The sequence below is a fragment of the Vollenhovia emeryi genome, unplaced genomic scaffold (genome assembly GCF_000949405.1).
Source record: "Vollenhovia emeryi isolate VEMERY1.0 unplaced genomic scaffold, V.emery_V1.0 DF939128.1, whole genome shotgun sequence".
Taxonomy (NCBI): domain Eukaryota; kingdom Metazoa; phylum Arthropoda; class Insecta; order Hymenoptera; family Formicidae; genus Vollenhovia; species Vollenhovia emeryi.
In genome coordinates, this window is record NW_011967238.1 from 470,653 (window position 1) to 488,007 (window position 17,355).

Here is a 17,355-nt window from a genome sequence, read left to right on the forward strand (position 1 = left end):
GAATCACCCTGTATATAAATCAAATTCAAGAAAAATTTTATTCCCAAAAAGATAAGAATGAAAAGCAATATCTCTCATGTAACGAGTTAGAATAAAAGTAAATTTATTGCAAATAAAAATTTTGGAATAATATTCTTCATAAAACGATTCACAGTTTGTATTTAGTAGTTTATATTAATCAAGAAACTAACCTTGAGCACTTCCTGAGATTCTTTTCCAGCTCCTACACATATAACATCTGGACCGGCCATTGTAACCAGCGATTTTAGGCGTTTAGATTCAGCTACCTAAGCAGAGAAATATTGAATTATTATCTCGAAAATTATGAGAGAAATTAAACAAGTACAATATCACTATATAATCAGTGTGTAATCTTTTTATCATTTATTTCATGTATCATGTTCTTAATTCGTTGTCATATTACATGAATAAACTGAAGAATCATTATTGCATTAAATTTTGTCAAAAATTACAAACTAGTTTATTAATCAGACATCTCTTTTACTTTCTTTTAAATTTATATGGTTTTAATTTCTTTTTAAAATATTTGATATATATTTCTTACAATACGATGATAATATGATCTTAATGCGTTATTATAAGCTCCCTGATAATTCTTAATGTGCCAGTAAATTGTGCACAGTGTTTTGTGTAATGTACAGTAAAATATATATATATATTATTTGAAAAGTGCACACACTAAATTCATAATATACATATTTGTACAATGATTAGAACAAAATGAGCACCCTTACATATTTTTAAATATTACAGTTAAATGCTTAAATCATATGCATGCTAAGGTGAGTGAATAAGATTCGTGGTATTGTTCAAGTGCACGGTTCGAGTGCCAAGCCGGAACTTGTGTAACTTGTCACAACTCCAAAGCGATTCATAAAATTCCGAAATTATTACATACGAAAAGAAGTTTCTCAAAATCGTGCAAGTTTGCGTTTCTAGCCTGTGAAGTTATTCACTTTCTTTCGTTTCTTAATTTTTTATTCTTTCTTTAATGACATATTAAGAGGGTCAGTTTAGTGCACCCAAACCTGAAGAGGGGCTGAGGTAAGACTCTCCACTATCACCTCTTCGCCACCATCACCCACCTTAAACGAACATTAGAAAAATAAGGTGAGTGAGTATGATATTCTTGCGTCAAAGTTTGACGCAAATCCGCGCGAGGCATATATTATTATACCTTCTATGAATATACACAATGTATGTGCTGTGAATAAACACAAAATTTTCATTGTTACTCATGGATCGAAACATGCGTCAGTATTATTGATACACATAGAGTGCTTCATTTCAAATGTGACTTATTTATAGAATAAATTTAATACTGTAAAGCAGTTACAAAAATGTTTTGACGCCCGCCTAAGTGAGAGGGAGGTCCAGGTTCGAACCCTGGCTGAGGTAAATTTTTTGCAATAAATTTAAAATTAAAATTACTTAGACACTAACATCCTGTCTTGGCTCTTATATCCTTTATTCTTTCGAATTGTCATTTCACGTCAGAGCCTTATAAATTTTGTTGAATAAAAAATTTATACGATAGATATAGCAATTGCGCATCTTTGTATTAAATCAATCTCTAAAGTGGTTTCTAATAATAATGAAACACTCTATCCTGTAGTTAGATATAAGATATAAAATGCTTTCGGAAATAATGGACTCAAAGATTACAAAAAAGGTATTAGCAATATTTGACAAATTTCAAAAAGGTGTAGATAATACTTGTAGATACACAGAGGATTATAAATCTTTCCTTTCAATTTTGACACACACATTTAAGATGGTAAAATGTTATTTTTATACATAAAATAACACATGTATACATGTCTTTGTGACTCTAATGGATCTAATGAGACATGCAATGTTTAGTAGATAAGGAGGAATTTGTGTTTGTTTCATGTTTAAAATGAGATTATTAATAATTCTTAAATGTCAGATGAGACACAGATGCGTTAATCACCAAGATTACCGACCTTGATAGGTACACACGGATATTCTGGAAATGCCGCCGCAACCGCTCGTGCTCCTGCTTCATTCGTAAAATGAGACAGCCCAACAAAGAATTCTCTACCTACGCGAGATATTTTTACATTAGTATGTGTAAAAGTTTCTTTACACGCGTTTAAAAGCACAAGTAACACCAAGGGAGATATTGAATGAGCAAAACAGAATTTACCAGTGAAAAGCACGTCTCCACCGTCCAAGCGGGCATTCTTGTCGCTTATTTCTATCAGTGGTATCTCTAGCTCTTTCTTCAGCACAGCCCTGATGGTGTCGAGCTGAAAGAAAAGCAAAACGGTAAGTAAAATCGAATACTGAAGAAGCTACGTTCTTAACTTAATTCTAAAACATCCAGTCATTCCTTATTATTATCGTCATCAATATTATCTCAGTTTAGTAATATAAATGAGCTTTTGCATTATATTTCTTCCTCTATGTAATAATCGACGTATAGATTCCGAACAAGCCTTGGTGTGCACTCAGTGCTGCCGAATTGGCTATTATTTCCTCCTGTCATCACAAACTCAAACTATCAGCCACAGCGCGTACTGTGTACCCTCGACAAAGTACCTCCTTGAGGCGGGACGGCTCGCTCGGGTGGGCGATCAGGGCGATGCCGTTGCAGACGACGGCGATGTCCTCGACGAAGACGCAGAGCGGCGAGTTCTCGTCGGGCGGCATCTCGACGACGTCGATGTCGAGCTCGCGGAGGAGCTGCGCCAGGGCCAGGTGCTGCGTCCTAGCCTCGTCCAGCGTGACCTCGCCCCGCGTGCGCAGCGACAGCGGGATCCTGCAGAGGATCGCGTGCGTGTACCGGTGCAGCGGCATGCCCGTGGGTCTGCGGTTCTGTCGCCGACGAGCAGAAGCACGTAAACGCACCCGTCGCGCGCCCGGGATTTGACGTTGAACGCGAAATGACGGGTCGACGAGAGAGAGAGAGAGAGAGAGAGAGAACGGGCCTGCCAGCCGTGCGCCGCTAGGAATTTCACAGGGCAATGTCGCCGCTAGGAAGTTCTCGCGCTTTGAATTTAAGGTGGCCGCTTATAACGATTTCCGCGCGCGATAAAAGATGAGAGTACAATCCGACAATAGCGGCGTGTAAATTGATTCATGGGCCGCCCACCGGGGACGACACTGATTTTTTTCAATTGTCAATTAATATTAATAATTGCGCGCCATAATAATTAAATGGGCGACGGGAAGTTAACTGGAGCGAGCGTAATCCGTACGGGAGTAGCGAGACGTGGAATGCGTCGACTCGTGAGCTCCGAGAAATCGTCACAGTTATTAGAGGAGCATGCCGCGACAGGAGGTGTTAAGAGGCGGCGAGGTTAGAATACGCATCTCTTGGGATCTTCGGAAAGCGTTAGCGCTATCAGGAAGGTATATCTGCGAGGAAGCGAGCGGTAAACTCCGAGCAGGTGGGGCGGGTCTCCCCACCTGCGTACCCATCCGCGCGCTTAGCGACGGCGGGGGGTTACGTTGCTAGGGAGCGCGTTGCTACGGCGCGTTGATTGGACGAGGGGTGGGGAGAGCCACCAGCAGAGTTTCGACCACCTCTTTGCTCAACATGTATTCCTGTTACCTCTTGATATTCCTTGAAGCTCTCGGGAGACGGCGACGTCTTAGCGTCGCCATCTCCTGAGGCCTCCTGCCGTCACGTGCTCCCCGCGTAATTCCTACGATTTCGAAGCTTTCGAGAAATAATCTCTCGACTCGCGTCACTTTTTCTCCACTCATGTTCCTCGAATAATTTTCGTGCACGCAGGACGCGGTAATTATTCTAAACTCGACTAAAAAGAATAATAGAGCTAATATCAGTTCTCGTCTCTTTTCATTTAAACATCTCTCCTTTACTTATTTTCGTATCTTAAATTGTTGGCGAACAATTGTCGTTAAAAATGTCGATAATCTTTCAAGTTATTAGATCACGGATCGACTTAATTAATAATTTTTCATTGATAAATTCAACCGGCAGAATCACTCACGGCAAAATTGCCAACGATATAATCGCATTTTGATCTTCAATCTGATCTTTCTAAAATATGTATTTCATTCGATAAGCTAATTTCCTTAATTAAGTTAATCAGAAAATCTGGTCGTTCTAATCTTATCATTTTAAAGCACTTAACAACTCCATACGTGTATGTTTTCGAATGTCGACTAATGCGTTTGGAGGAGGTCAAGGATCGGCCTTTTTCAATCAAGCACAATTACGCTCTAATTTTCAGTGCGAGACCAATTATGCGTTTTCGTCCGTGAATCCGTGCGCCTGTACGGTTACGTCAGGCTGCAATTTCAGCACAAAGAGAGTCTTCGGATAATTAATACAACTAATTGTGGCATTTTTTTTTCACTGTTGTATTCACATACATCTTTTTCCTTTCGATTTGCACAGTTGTCGCGCGTGAGTTTCGAGAAATAGCATCCGTAAAGGGAATTTTATTACAATCAATATGTGTACAGATACACATATTATATTATTACAGCCTGCGTGATAAAAGAGGATAGCAGAGTCGGAGTGGGCTAACCAAAGCTAGCGTACCCTAACCTCAAAGGCCAACTCGAACGCTTCGTGGGCGTTCGCCTCCGCCGGGCAATGAGGCTTTGTTTACGCAACGTTCGTTAGCGTTGGCGATGACGCGAGAGCTCGTCGGGTCGTGCGAGATGAGCCACACGTGAGCCCGTCGTCAGGGGACCGCCGTTCCCAGCATGACAAGGATATCTCGGTCACGTGAAACGCTCGACGCCGGAGCTCGACGGCGCGCCGGGACGCTGTGAGAAGACGCGCGGTTCGCGCCTAGGATGAGACCGCGTCGCGCGCCGCAATAATGCGCCTCAGATTCGTCAGGGCGGCCCTGGTTCTCGCGCTCTTAGGCAACATCATCGTCTGGCACAGGATATGGCGGCTGTTCGCGGCGCAGAACACCCTGGGCCTGCTGACGCCGAGCGTCGCGACGAACGAGCCCCCGCAGAAGCTCCACCGGCGCCTGGCCCGCCTGGTCACCATCGTCATCAGGCAGTTCGAGAACTTGGAAAACGACGTGGCGTCCATGGTGGAGTCGGTCTTGAACTCCTTCCCAGGGATACCCGTCTTGATAGTCTGCGATGAGCTGCCGTACCCGCCGCTGGAGCTGGACTTCGCCAACGAGAGTATGCGGAACGTCAAGCTGATCGGCTTACGGCCCGAATTTAACAAGTCCTACGAGGAGAGGAATCCTCTCTTCTACATACGCACCAAGTTTGTCCTCTTCTTACCTGACGCAACAAGATTGTCGACCAAGCAAGTTATGCAGGTAAACGTTCCTCGTTGCAATATGAGAAAACGCTTTGTCTTGCATCTTGTCAAGATTTTACTTACGTTATTTTTCTGTGTGTGTGTGTGCAGGAGACCGTCTCGCAAGTGTCAAATTTAGGGATAGTTATTGTACCAGTGGGAAGGATAGTCTTACATTGTCTTGAATTAGATTTAAAAGTGAGGGAATGGAGTTTGAGGATAGCGCGAATTACGGGAACAGTATGTGATAGCGTAATGGGCAAACACGTGACTATGCTGGAGGCAAAAATTTTGAGAAAACTGTCGGACCCGTTCCTGCTGCCCTTCACGGACGCGTTGTACATTCAGACAACAGCCATTGGCGCAAAGGTATATCACTCAGTTTACCTAATTTAAGACCATTACTTTTACGCCTTTTCATTTTATTTCTCTTGTAAGTATAATAATTTATCGATCCGTCTCTGTGTGGTTCTGCTTTTTATATCTAATTGAGTTTGTTTAATTTAATATGAAATGCAGATGTTATATTTACACGAGAACGTATTTTGTGATTAATTTGTGAATATTTTATTCTTCAGTTTTGTGTTCTTGTGTCAGTGATCATTAGCATATCAATTTATATTCAAATTTTTTGTGTTTAAACCTTTTGGTAAGTACTTTCTATTTATTGTGCAGCTCTTTTAAGAATTATTAATATTCCTCTCATACTTTTTCTGTGTCAGGAAAAGATTGAAATTGATCTTAAAATCAATGTTCCATCGCACAAATGTTTAAAATATTTTTGTAATATATGTGTTGTTAGATACATATACTGAAAAACTATCAGTTCAACGAGGGAAAGCCGTTGTACAGAAATCAACAGGCGCAGTCCAAGGTGCAGCAATTGTATCGCGCGCGGGAGCGATTGATGTTCGAGAAATTGGGGATAAAGAAAGTCACAAGGGCTTCCGGCTCTGTGGAGTGGTACGGCTGCTCGCGGGAAACCGCGAGGTGTTTCGGCTCAGTAATAAACGGCGTACCGTCGTATCTCTATCAGCATCGATACACGCCGCCTTGTTGTCTGGCCGGATTGAGAAAAGTCACCCATCACGTTATCGACAAACTGGAGGAGGTCGGCATACGGTTCTGGTTAGAGGGTCAGTCGCTGTTGGGCGCGATGAGACACGGCGATATTCTACCGTGGGATCACGAGGTACAAATCGGATTGAACCGCGATGATCTGGCGAGATCGCCGTGGCTGGTCAGGGCCAGGAACAAGCCGGTCGTCGACGACGACGGTTTTATCTGGGAGAAGGCGACGGAGGGCGAGTTCTTCAAGGTACAGTACTCCAGGGTCAACCGTTTGCATGTGAACCTGCTACCGTTCTACACGCGCAATGGATCCATGACAAAGGACGCGTGGTTCCTGAAGAACCGGGACTTCCCAGAGCACTTTCTCCATCCGATGTCGAGCATCGAGTTCGCCGGTAGACAAGTGCCATGTCCAAATAATATTAGAGACTTCCTAGAGCTTAAATATTTTAAGGGAGTGATAGAGAATCCGGAGTTACCTGGTAGATTTGTCTTTGATTAGTCCGTTTCCAATTAATTGAGATTACTCACGGTAGCGTGTTGTTGCTTGATATCACGCAGAAATGCTTCAAGGGTTAAGCCGCGATTATCGCTATCGAATTGATATACTGAAACATTATGCATGTATCTAACGATACTAGGAATTATCTATGCATGACGTTAATATTTAAATAAAAATTACAATTTGTCTTTCACCTAAGGAGAGAACTTGTAAACATTTCCATTTGCCTTATTCAGACCCTACTTTAGTAAGAAATAATGACAAATAATTGTTATCAAATGTTATCTTTATATCTTTCAACAACTCGGCTTGGAATAGTAAAAGTCACTAACTTCCTTCTTGCATGAAAATTCTCCTGTTAATATATTGTGCCAAATAAACTTAGTATTTTTAACTCGATTTACAGATATAGATGTTGATAAATTTTTCAATACATTTTCATTATATGTACTAACTTTTTACTAGATTTACTCTTGTTTATTAGTGCATACTATAGTACTTAGAGTATATTGTATTAGAGATTTAAAATTTAATATTAAAAATATTAAAAAAGACAGATCTGATCTCATAATATTTTTAAAATATTTTATTTCAGATAGAGGCATTTAACTATGTATCTTGGATTATAAAATGTGAAAAATATTCCCTAAATATTTATATGTATAGTAGCAATTTAATTCTTCGAGTTGTGCAATCAAATATTGTAATTTAAAGAAAACGGGAGAGAGCATTCAAAAATAAAAGTTATATTTGTTGCATTACCTTTTAAAAATTGTGTACATAATATAATATTATCTGACTTATTTTTTAATTTAAATCAATGTGTTAAGCAGCGAGTTGCTGAATTATTTTATTAGTTACAACAATGTGTTTCGGCAATAAAAGTTCAGGTACATAAGCTACTTCGTAGAACTATTTGATCTCTCTATTGCATAATAATAGTGCCAATTTATTTGTAAAAATATAGATATATATATATATGTATCCGTCTGTTATAGCAAATATTAATAAAGCACTGTTGTTTACGAAAAGTTGAAATTTACCTTCTTATTTAATCAATTTTAAGTGACTGTTCGTATGTCTTTAGGTGGAATCAATACAGGAGGCTCTCGCACAAAGCTGAGCAATTTTTCTAATTTCAAAGATTCTAATTCCTCATACGACAAGTGTACTTGCTTCTTTGTTGGTTTCACCTTTATCCGCAAATTTGGAGACAATTTCAGTGTATTTACGGTGCCTCTGCAAAATTAAACGTTTAATCAACAAATTACATGAAATACATTTTGAAAACTGCACAAGTTTTTTTTTAAATTAAATAGATAATATTGCTCACTTGTCATCGCCGACTATTATAAACGGCAATGTGTTATTGAAAGCTAATCGGGTCAGTTTGCTCTTTCGTTTACTGACAATCTGCTGACTGCAGATTGGCCTGTACTTGTTAACATTCAAATCAAATACTGTGACTTTGCCATCGTTTGAGACGCAGGCCAGCACCGTGGAGCTGTACGGTGCCCATTGAACATCCCCAATTGGAACACCCAAATCGAACATGAACAACGGCTCCCTGTGTGCAACGTATTACTGCAATAAGACTTGTGCACTTACGGAGATGTAACTTACGGTCTTTCATCTTCCCAGATCTTGATTCGCCAGTCGCCCGAACAGCTGGCAAAAATGCTGGAATTATACTTGTTGAAGACTATTCGGTACACCGGCATAGTGTGCGCTTCGTGATACGTCCTCATGTAAATGCTGCTGTACGCTGTATTGCATTTGTACATGGTACCCTCTTCCGTGCCCACCAGGAAAACATTCTGATCGGCGGGGTGAAATGCGATGCACGTTCCACATCCTGGATTCAAACGGTTTGCATAATCATCACGTGTATGACGATCTCTGGTTTCCTTTCATTATTTGCTTGTCGTTACCTTTCAGCGTAATCATTGTGCCATCTGGTCCCGGTATAGGCGGTCGGTCCAGGAATAATGTCATGACGGTGGTGAGGCCGAGATCGTTTTGGTTTAACACCCAGTGGTTTATTTTACCGTCGATACTGACGCTGAAGAACGTCAGGTTTCCTTCCTCTGTATCAGGTGCCCAACAAATCTGCAATTAGTATATATTTTTGAAAAATTTTGTTACAAGTATCTCATAGGAGCTTTCAGCTTCGTTACCAAGTATTAGAGTTGAAAGATTCAACAGACCTGCCATACTAACCCTCCATGCTTCTGCACAACGTCGTTGCTTTTATATTGTGGCGTGGATGGTGGTAACATTATATTATAAACCGCCACTGCTCCGTCCATGGTACCTTTGTGTCATTAATTAATTAATATTAATATACAGAAATGACGTAACAATCATTTCAGAAACTATATTACAATGCAAATATTTTATTGGGACTTTTTTCAGGAAAAACTTGTAAATAAATCTACATGACGCGATTAAATATTTCGAATGGTACTATTTCATACCAATAACTAAAAGATGAGGATGCTGGGCGTTAAAGTCTAGGCACATCACGGGAGACTCTGTTGGACAAATCCATTCTGGATACGATGGATTCTTCAAGCTGAATAAGCACACCGTGCCGTTTGTTATTAGACTGTTAAATGACACTAGAATATATGCATTACGATTCTCGTTTACAACTTGAACATTATAAAAATTACAGTACGCATATTTTCTACTAACGTGATCCAAAGGCGACTGCGAAGAGATCGTAATATCTGCTGTTGAAGCACATGTCTGTGATGTCATGTTTCTTGGTCTTTTCATAGCAAAATTTCCATAGAGGTAATAGGGAACCTTCGCCATCCTTGAATTCATCGCTCGGATCGTCCCAATATCTATAATCTAATAACAATTGAAGACATATATATACTTGAGAGATTGAGATTTCATCGAAGAAAGGATCAGAAGCCTACCTTGCGATATATCGTCGAAAATGTTTTGGTTCACCATTCGCTCCAACGTTTTCGCGGCCTGTATCATTCTGTTTGTCATCACCGAAGATTCCATTTGGGCTTTTTTCTTCACATCTTCTTTCTTTAGTTGCGTCAACGGTACTTTTTTCTCCTTTTCCTTCTCGCGTTGTTGCTGAGCATAGTCTTCCTGCCGGCAAGAATAAAACGATTGAAACTTGTATAATATCTTGTTGCTTATATGTCTCTCAAACAAAAATAATACTCTTTCCTTATTAATTATGCAGTTATTTATAAAATAATTTAATTAATAACTAAAAGAGAACTTTTGTACCTGATACTCGTCAAAGATAGTCCATTGCAAGACACTGGCGTTGAAAGTTGCGGTAGGCGGAGGTATAGTTTGCGTACTCATGTCCTACAAGGCGTATTTAATTTATTTTCTGTACTCGAACAAAAGTTTCTAATACTTGAATATGTTTGGTAGAAGAAAAATGTAGTATACATGCCCTCATAGGATTATCATACGTCAACGCTGCTCTCTCACAGAAGTTGAATTGATTAGGTATCTTCTTGGGCTTTGCCTTTTCTACCTCGTCTTCCTCAGGTTCTGGCTCTGCTTCCTGTTCTTGCTCACGTTCAGCCTCAGCTAGCGCTTCCACCGTTTTATCTATTTCGTCTACTGTTCTTGTGGAAAATATGCTATTTACATTTTTATTTTAAAAAATTACGAGAATGTCATATGCGATTTATCAAGTCGTATATATCAATATTTTCTATACCTACCTTCTTCCTCTTCTTTATATTCTGCCTCTTCTTCCGCTTTATCCAGCTTCAATTTCTCGTCCGTTACCTCCTCTTGACTGTCAGCTACACGGTGATCACGTAATTATTTTACATATATTAATTGTCGCAGTAAATAAAGAAATCTTACTAATTATCCCGCCTGTTAACTGCACTTTGGCTTCTTCAGAGTCTTTGTGTAGTATAGTGCCAGCTACGTCCAGAAGAGTTACCAAATGCGGCGGGGGAGGTAATCTTACAAATTGACGTAATTTCCATGACCACTCGACTAAGGAGTCTGGTACCCTAGTATTATGTATATTCAGCACCCTGGCAAATTCCTCTTGCAGTTCCTGCAGCGATATGACAATTACAGATACAGTACAGTCCAACAACAAAAATAACAGAGACGTTAAACGTACCGCGTCCGTTAACTGCAGTTGATCCTCCGGTTTCAGCAACATCTTTCCTCGTATCCAGTCCATGTCACCAGCACCCAAATCTTGTCGAGATACATAACTCTTTGTTAAAGATATATGCTGCAAAATTTTCATCTTTTAGTTTCCTTCAATACAACGAGTTGCCTCTTTTTCTTCCTAATGTCATAACGCCGAGAACGTACCTCTTTGCTTATTTCTGACACTTTGGAGGCCATCTTTTTGGGTACTGTCGGTGCCATTGTTCCCTTTTGTGCTTAAAACTATATCAAAGGAATCGCAACAGTCTCTGGCAGTCGACCAACTGAAACTGGATTACACCTTTCTTCGTGCTTTGCTATAAATGTCAACGTTGCATTTAAGTTCTTGTTCTCGCTTTAATATACAGTGAGACTTGCTATTAATAATGAGAAAACTATCCTTCCTGGCGCTATTCCGTTTGCTCCGGTAAAAGTTGATCTACTTTACAGCTCGAGAACACATAGTTTTCAATGATTTGTAATACGTTGTGATAAAATATATAAAGATGTGACAGGCAAGAATCTCGAACAACCTTTTCTTCAGCATTCAACACTGAGAAGTCTGTTACAGTCTCCTAGGATACGCCAGACCTCGATGGCAGTGTCAATCCGTAATTGATATACGTATCTGCGATATGATTTTAATTCAAGTAACGTTCCCATGTCCTAATCTTCAGATACATGGAATTTCCCTTCACCTGACGATACATGAATAAATTTACAACTGTTTTACAGCTTATCTAACGCATATATATGTATATATCCATGTGCGATGTAAATCGTGGCAGCAGAAGTGGCATGTGAGAGCGAAGCGTGCGGTCGGCCAAAGTTGCCAAGGATATAAAAGCATTCGAAATTTGTACAGTTCTGTTCGCAATGCTCTGACCAATGTCACGCTAGTTTTTTTCTCTCGCGACAAGCCGGGACAAGCATGCTTTCCTCGTTGGGGTTATTCCACGAGGAAAATCAATAATGGACTATGCCACGTAATGTGAGCGCTCCAACAAGTTGCAGGGCGATTATCGCATAGAATCGTTCGAGTACTATTTCTTAGAATTCGCCAAGCGATAGTTTATACGATTCTCGTAACAGGGGGTGACAGATATACGCCATTGAGTTCTGAAAATCCGAGAATAATACACGACAACTGTGACATATGCGCTCCCCTTCAGTGTTTGCCTGAATATCACTCAGCGGAATGAATATTTGTTAATTACCGCGATATTGTTAACTGCGACATGTGTTTCATACCTATGGGCATTTCAGTCTTCACGTTGATCCTTTCACATTTGGCGAGCTGTGAAGCACAAAAGAATTAATGCGAACGTTTGTTTGTGTTTCAGATTAATTGAGAGAGGACGAGCTCCTATATTTCTAAATGTGTTGAATCATGGAAGATAGCGGTATTGACAGTGATCCTAAAGCTGTTAGTCACGTCGAGGATGAGAGACTTTTCTTGGTGAGTGCCCACCTCGATAACCTTACTGATAGACTCCTAGATAGCCGAATGCTATACATGTGCTGACACGTTACCAAAATCCTTGAAGCAACTAATTGTAACAAACTGGGAACGAGGCGAGTCAGCATTATGTCTGTCTACTTGAGCTCATATTCTAATTCCAATAACGACAAATTTGCACCGTGTCAGCATCACAATGCTTAAGATGCAACAACCAATCATTCATTGCTGTCACGTTGCTGACATCATAACATATTAGATATTGCTGATTGCATGTATAAGTAGTCATGTTGCTGCATTTAGCATGTATTTATTTTGATGTCAGCAAATGTACCGCAAATACATAACAGCGCATGCAATGCATTAATTTGCTCAATACGCTGTACCATACTTGGCTATCTGGGACGAGACGTTTGTCATTAGACCTAACTAATAGAGCCACGTATGATTGTGGGACTTTAATATATAATTGTGAAATATAAATAGTAATCTATATACAAGGTAAAATTGTTCAGTGCTCATAAAACTATCTTAACCCTTTTTTGCAGGGCAGCGACAGCAGCTGTAGCAGCAACCACACGCAGGTTTCTCAACGGAACACAACGAAACAGTTGCAAAAGAAACTCGGTACTGAAATCTTTTCGCTACTCGTATCGTTTTATGCCAACGTCGCTGCTGCAATGATTCGTGTGACTTATATGTGGCAATTATATTTATATGCGGTAAAATTGTTCCGCAGAGACACGCATCGAACAGGCAAAGCGAATCCAGCGCAACTCGGATTACATAAAGCTTCCAAAGTATGACAATGAAAATGCGAGCAGCACCAGTTCCACCGGGCTGATATCAATTCAACGATTGCCTATACCACATAAAAACAAGGAGCATCTTCCTCTAGTCGAATACTGGCACAGCGAAAGTGAAAGGTATTAAACAATACCATGCGTAAAGAATTGCCAGATGATATTGGCATTGCATCACATTTTAAGTTTTACTTTGGATCTATCATGTATATTGTCTCTATTGATTAAATATATATTATTATATTACATCTATAAGAAAAATGTCTGTGCGTAATCAAGTTTAATTGATATTTTCCATTTACTGTATGATTGTGTGTAGTGAGGACGAGATGACTATCTTTCCGGCGAAGTCGAAGGATTCCTCAAAGCACAAACAAGATCTCACAGACACGTTCAGCATCGGGGAATTAAGCGACGAAAGCGAGGACTCTTTGAATCTGGACCCGGCGCAACCACCACACCCCTTCATGCGAACTTACGTACCTACTGGGTGTTTCGCTTGCCATTGCCATATATTATAATGTAATATAGCTTACACACTGGACTGATCGCGTATAAATTGATTATTATTTAAGTGTTAGTTTCATTGAAAACATATTTACATCTTTAAAACACATTACATATCACACTTTTACCAAGTTGTGTTCTCTTCAAGTTTATTTTGAGTTACGAAATTAATTTATTGTATCATATCGAATCGTACATTGTTTACAGAGAATATGCTTAAATGATTAAAATTATTTTATTAAACTGTCGCCTATTCAGTTCTTTCGTCGCTGTTGTTATTTAATGAATCGACCATCTTGCGAAGAGGCACAATTGCGACGTTCGAGCAAAGGGATTAATCGGTTCAATGAATGCAACAATTCATTGGGGACAGCGCTTTCTTCTTCGTGACCGAAGCAATTATTGTTAAGGATATTATTCAAACGGCGTTTCTCAACGTTCACTGGCCATTGGTAACACTCGCAATACCTATTTTGCATGATATCGTAGCAGGTAATATCCGTTAGGCTTTGTGCAGCGTATTGCTCAAGTGCATTCCGATTGAATTGGCAAATTAATGGAGGAAGCGTCAACTCAATCTATTCTCCATCTTCACTTTAATAAGATTTTACGTACGGCAATAATTTCAGCCTAGAAGATAAATTGTAAGAAATTTTCACGTATATTCGGAATAATTTGTATTCTTGTTCATCGAATGATTGTAAACAATTCATTTTATCGTAATTCCCTTTTCTATGTGAACGAGAATATGAACAGTGTTCTTCCGTAATACTGTTTTAAATTTATATAATAGAATGAAGGGATGTATCGGAAATATTTTATGTAAACGCGAGTGATATTTCTCGAGTATTGCGATACGTTAGAAAGCCAATAGGATAGAAACACAAGTTGAGTTTTAACCGCACGAGAGACATACTTTTTTCTTTCGTAAATTCGTTCCCTTTGATTATCCTGCGCAATGCTGCATTACGAAAGAGTACGAAAAAGGCTGATACGGGTGGATTTTGAAAGATCGCCAACACACAACGCGGAATTATAAGTTTGTCGTGCGTTACACTTTTATTAGATTGCAATGCACGTGAGAGGGATTTGTGGCACATCGAACGGTCCGTCGCGGGTGCAATACAGGAAGGCGTTTTCCGCGCACGAGGGCAAGAAAAAATGACCGTAATTAAGCGCTATAATTGAACGTGAGCGGACAAGCGATATATATTTTTCTACAATTCTGAAAATTACGCAGAGACGTTCTTCGGCAATCTCATTGCTATAAGTATCGATGCGACCTTGCGGATTTCCAAACTGCAGGAAATTACTGGTTCAACGAAGATCTTGGAGTAATTGAACATCTCCGTCGTTGCAGATTATGCAACTCTCGGTAAAAGGTCATTACTTAATTTTACTCTCCGAGCAACTGTCTCTCTTTGCGCAACACACGTTTAATGAAGCAACTTAAATTTTTAACGTAAAATCCTCGTTGCCCCCCTCACGAATGTAAGTTTCAGATACCGAGATGGACAAATGCCGTAGAAGAAATTTCACACGGCCCGCTTAGCGATTCGAAGAGAATAGAAAGAAAGTCCTGGTTTCTCCCGGTGCGGCGGCCCTTAAAAACTCGGCGTTTCAAAGGCACGCCTAAGCGCGCCGTTGCGTAAATCATAGCTTTACGCGTGTATAAAGTCGCCGGGCGAGCGAAACAATGCCGCGCACGCTTAAGAGAACTTTTCTAGGCACGCACAATGTGCGCCAGATCGCACCGGTGAGATACCGCGTGCGGAGAATACCGGGAGGATGCCGCTGTAAAACGTGCCCGAACGCGCTCCGTTACGGAACCTCGGGAGAAACGGCCTTTTTCCACTGCTTGATCTCGATCGCGCCACGAAACGCACATTGCGTATTATATGCACTTCTCCCAGCCGTAGGAGTCGAGCAGCTCCCCATGGGTGAAGAATGCCGGTGGCACTTTTTTCGAACGTGATACAAATTAGAATGAATTCAATACTAATTATATGTACTTTTTCTTTCTATTCTGTTAAGCCCATATCAGACTACAGATTGAGATTGACATTTGACCAATTACATAGTGTAAAATTTACTAAACTTGAGATTAGGAAACTTTACTCCGGTTGGTCAGTTGGTTCAATCTAATCTCAATCTCAATCCGTAGTCTGATACTTAAATCAAGCATAACTGAAAATTAAAAAATTAAAAAATAAAAATGTCTTACAAATGTCGCAGTTACGAATAAAATTGGCTAGAGTTTCTCTTTGTGATAAATACTTATTATAAGATGAAACAAATTATTCTGGTTCCCGGTCATTGCTAAGGTTCTAAAATATTGCCGTGCTTATGTGAAATATCAACGCTTACTGCATATGATACGTAATGGATATGTTTTCCTTCAACGGGCTCCTTCTGACCGTAAGCGCAAACACGAAAACGTAGTGTCGTGCTGGTAGCGCGATAGCGTTCTAATTAATGGCCCGTGCGTCTGAAATTTATTCCACCTCCCCGCGGTATTCCGGCGAACTCGATTTTTAATTAAGCCTCTCGACAAACGTACGAGCATTAACAAATCGTCGTGTCGGCTCGGCTCGCCACGTAAATAAACGTTTGTTGCGTTAAATCCTAGTTTCTCCGCGGGACGCGCACCGGGTATTATATGAATATTTAGCCGCACGTATACGCGCTCTCGTATAGGTTTTCGACTTTATAGCTGCCCAGCACGAGAAATGACTCGTCGATCGATGTCGAATCGACAAATCATTTCTCACTGGGTGAGAAACTATCAATGCCTTATTATTCTCGAGGATGTTCTTTGGTTTTCGAGGAAAAATAGAGAGGAAGAGAGGGGGGAGAGAGAAGGGGAGAGAGAGCGAGAGAGAGAGAGAGAGAGAGGAGAGACAGGCGGTGAAGCTGAAACACCCTGTGCAACATTGCGGAGGGTACGCACCGTCGACGTCGCCGATGTGGCCGTAAATCGAGCCGGATTTATGGCGTATTTTTTACCCAATTTAATGCAATAAATTTCGGTCTCTCCCGACGAGAGCGCGGTAACCGGTAATGTGAGCACCGCTAATGTCCTTCCATTTATTCGCGAGCTCGACGGAAGGCGAGTCGGCGACGGAAACGCAGCTTCCATTCGGACGTTGATATTCATTTTTACATATCGCGCACACCCGCGTGGCGATTTACGTCAAAATCGATCGATCCGTACGATCTCCGCTGCCGTTATAGAAGTGATAATGACAATTCAACGACAGACTCTAATCTCCGAGGTGACGAACGGATAGCGACGGTCAACGAAAGTGCCAAATCCTCGCGCCAGCTAGAGTAATTAACTAGGTTGCGAATCTATTTCGGAAGCCAGTAGAACCGGCTCTCGTGAGAATCCGTTCTTCGAGATTACGCTCGGGAGAAAGAAAAACAAACTTTGAGTAGCGAGAAAAACGAGGGAAAGAAGGGGGGGGGGTAGAGAGAGAGAGAGAGAGAGAGAGAGAGAGAGAGAGAGAGAGAGAGAGAGAGAGAGAGAGAGAGAGAGAGAGAGAGAGAGAGA

General features: G+C 40.6%; 4 protein-coding genes across 13 annotated transcripts in view; 2 read left to right on the forward strand and 2 right to left on the reverse strand.

Moving 5' to 3' along the window:
• LOC105568529 (N(G),N(G)-dimethylarginine dimethylaminohydrolase 1) overlaps window positions 1-2,997 on the reverse strand; it is a 5,806-nt gene extending 2,809 nt beyond the window's left edge. The window contains exons 1-5 of one of the 2 annotated variants that reach the window (XM_012024261.1): window positions 2,587-2,997; window positions 2,192-2,294; window positions 1,989-2,086; window positions 1,050-1,106; window positions 192-287 (exon numbers count right to left, since the gene is read on the reverse strand). In XM_012024261.1, coding sequence (XP_011879651.1) covers window positions 192-287; window positions 1,050-1,106; window positions 1,989-2,086; window positions 2,192-2,294; window positions 2,587-2,844 — 612 coding nt within the window. In that variant the 5' untranslated portion in view covers window positions 2,845-2,997. The remainder of the gene's footprint in view (window positions 1-191; window positions 288-1,049; window positions 1,107-1,988; window positions 2,087-2,191; window positions 2,295-2,586) is intronic. The other variant, XM_012024262.1, reaches the window with a different exon arrangement.
• Window positions 2,998-4,260: 1,263 nt separating this feature from the next.
• On the forward strand, window positions 4,261-7,630 carry LOC105568532 (fukutin-related protein). 3 transcript variants are annotated; one of them, XM_012024273.1, is made up of 4 exons: window positions 4,261-5,312; window positions 5,405-5,662; window positions 6,096-6,611; window positions 7,462-7,630. In XM_012024273.1, the coding sequence occupies exons 1-4, from the start codon at window positions 4,848-4,850 to the stop codon at window positions 7,576-7,578; spliced, it is 1,356 nt and encodes a 451-aa protein (XP_011879663.1). In that variant the 5' UTR covers window positions 4,261-4,847; the 3' UTR covers window positions 7,579-7,630. The 3 variants fall into 3 exon arrangements, with proteins under 3 accessions (XP_011879663.1, XP_011879662.1, XP_011879661.1); XM_012024272.1 differs by having other exon boundaries at window positions 4,267-4,423; window positions 4,506-5,312; window positions 6,096-7,546; XM_012024271.1 differs by having other exon boundaries at window positions 4,267-5,312; window positions 6,096-7,546.
• LOC105568531 (dynein intermediate chain 2, ciliary) lies at window positions 7,622-11,896 on the reverse strand. Of its 4 annotated transcripts, none has more exons than XM_012024269.1 (14): window positions 11,567-11,896; window positions 11,199-11,323; window positions 10,728-11,115; window positions 10,580-10,663; window positions 10,303-10,475; window positions 10,128-10,211; window positions 9,797-9,983; window positions 9,564-9,725; window positions 9,344-9,487; window positions 9,074-9,180; window positions 8,798-8,975; window positions 8,490-8,721; window positions 8,200-8,433; window positions 7,622-8,105 (listed from the first exon to the last, which is right to left on the reverse strand). In XM_012024269.1, exons 2-14 carry the CDS (start codon window positions 11,253-11,255, stop codon window positions 7,928-7,930), a joined length of 2,208 nt encoding a protein of 735 aa, XP_011879659.1. In that variant the 5' UTR covers window positions 11,256-11,323; window positions 11,567-11,896; the 3' UTR covers window positions 7,622-7,927. The 4 variants fall into 4 exon arrangements, with proteins under 4 accessions (XP_011879659.1, XP_011879658.1, XP_011879660.1 ...); XM_012024268.1 differs by having other exon boundaries at window positions 11,199-11,350; XM_012024270.1 differs by lacking the exon at window positions 11,567-11,896 and having other exon boundaries at window positions 10,728-10,929; window positions 10,999-11,115; window positions 11,199-11,456.
• On the forward strand, window positions 8,945-14,062 carry LOC105568530. Of its 4 annotated transcripts, none has more exons than XM_012024266.1 (5): window positions 8,945-8,962; window positions 12,377-12,492; window positions 13,041-13,119; window positions 13,232-13,418; window positions 13,615-14,062. In XM_012024266.1, exons 2-5 carry the CDS (start codon window positions 12,424-12,426, stop codon window positions 13,814-13,816), a joined length of 537 nt encoding a protein of 178 aa, XP_011879656.1. In that variant the 5' UTR covers window positions 8,945-8,962; window positions 12,377-12,423; the 3' UTR covers window positions 13,817-14,062. The 4 variants fall into 4 exon arrangements, with proteins under 4 accessions (XP_011879656.1, XP_011879654.1, XP_011879655.1 ...); XM_012024264.1 differs by lacking the exon at window positions 8,945-8,962 and adding an exon at window positions 11,917-12,073; XM_012024265.1 differs by lacking the exon at window positions 8,945-8,962 and adding an exon at window positions 11,917-12,024.
• Window positions 14,063-17,355: the final 3,293 nt, after the last annotated feature.

What these genes read in the sequence shown, in the direction of transcription:
- LOC105568532 (XM_012024271.1), top strand. Translation starts at nt 4,848, where the DNA reads ATGCGCCTCAGATTCGTCAGGGCGGCCCTGGTTCTCGCGCTCTTAGGC. An exon ending in CGACCAAGCAAGTTATGCAG is followed by an intron (nt 5,313 to 5,404) that starts GTAAACGTTCCT and finishes GTGTGTGTGCAG; the next exon opens with GAGACCGTCTCGCAAGTGTC. An exon ending in CAACAGCCATTGGCGCAAAG is followed by an intron (nt 5,663 to 6,095) that starts GTATATCACTCA and finishes ATGTGTTGTTAG; the next exon opens with ATACATATACTGAAAAACTA.
- LOC105568530 (XM_012024266.1), top strand. Translation starts at nt 12,424, where the DNA reads ATGGAAGATAGCGGTATTGACAGTGATCCTAAAGCTGTTAGTCACGTC. An exon ending in AGGATGAGAGACTTTTCTTG is followed by an intron (nt 12,493 to 13,040) that starts GTGAGTGCCCAC and finishes CCTTTTTTGCAG; the next exon opens with GGCAGCGACAGCAGCTGTAG. An exon ending in ACAGTTGCAAAAGAAACTCG is followed by an intron (nt 13,120 to 13,231) that starts GTACTGAAATCT and finishes ATTGTTCCGCAG; the next exon opens with AGACACGCATCGAACAGGCA.
- LOC105568531 (XM_012024269.1), bottom strand. Translation starts at nt 11,255, where the DNA reads ATGGCACCGACAGTACCCAAAAAGATGGCCTCCAAAGTGTCAGAAATA. An exon ending in ATATAAAGAAGAGGAAGAAG is followed by an intron (nt 10,476 to 10,579) that starts GTAGGTATAGAA and finishes CCACAAGAACAG; the next exon opens with TAGACGAAATAGATAAAACG. An exon ending in CTATCTTTGACGAGTATCAG is followed by an intron (nt 9,984 to 10,127) that starts GTACAAAAGTTC and finishes TCTTGCCGGCAG; the next exon opens with GAAGACTATGCTCAGCAACA.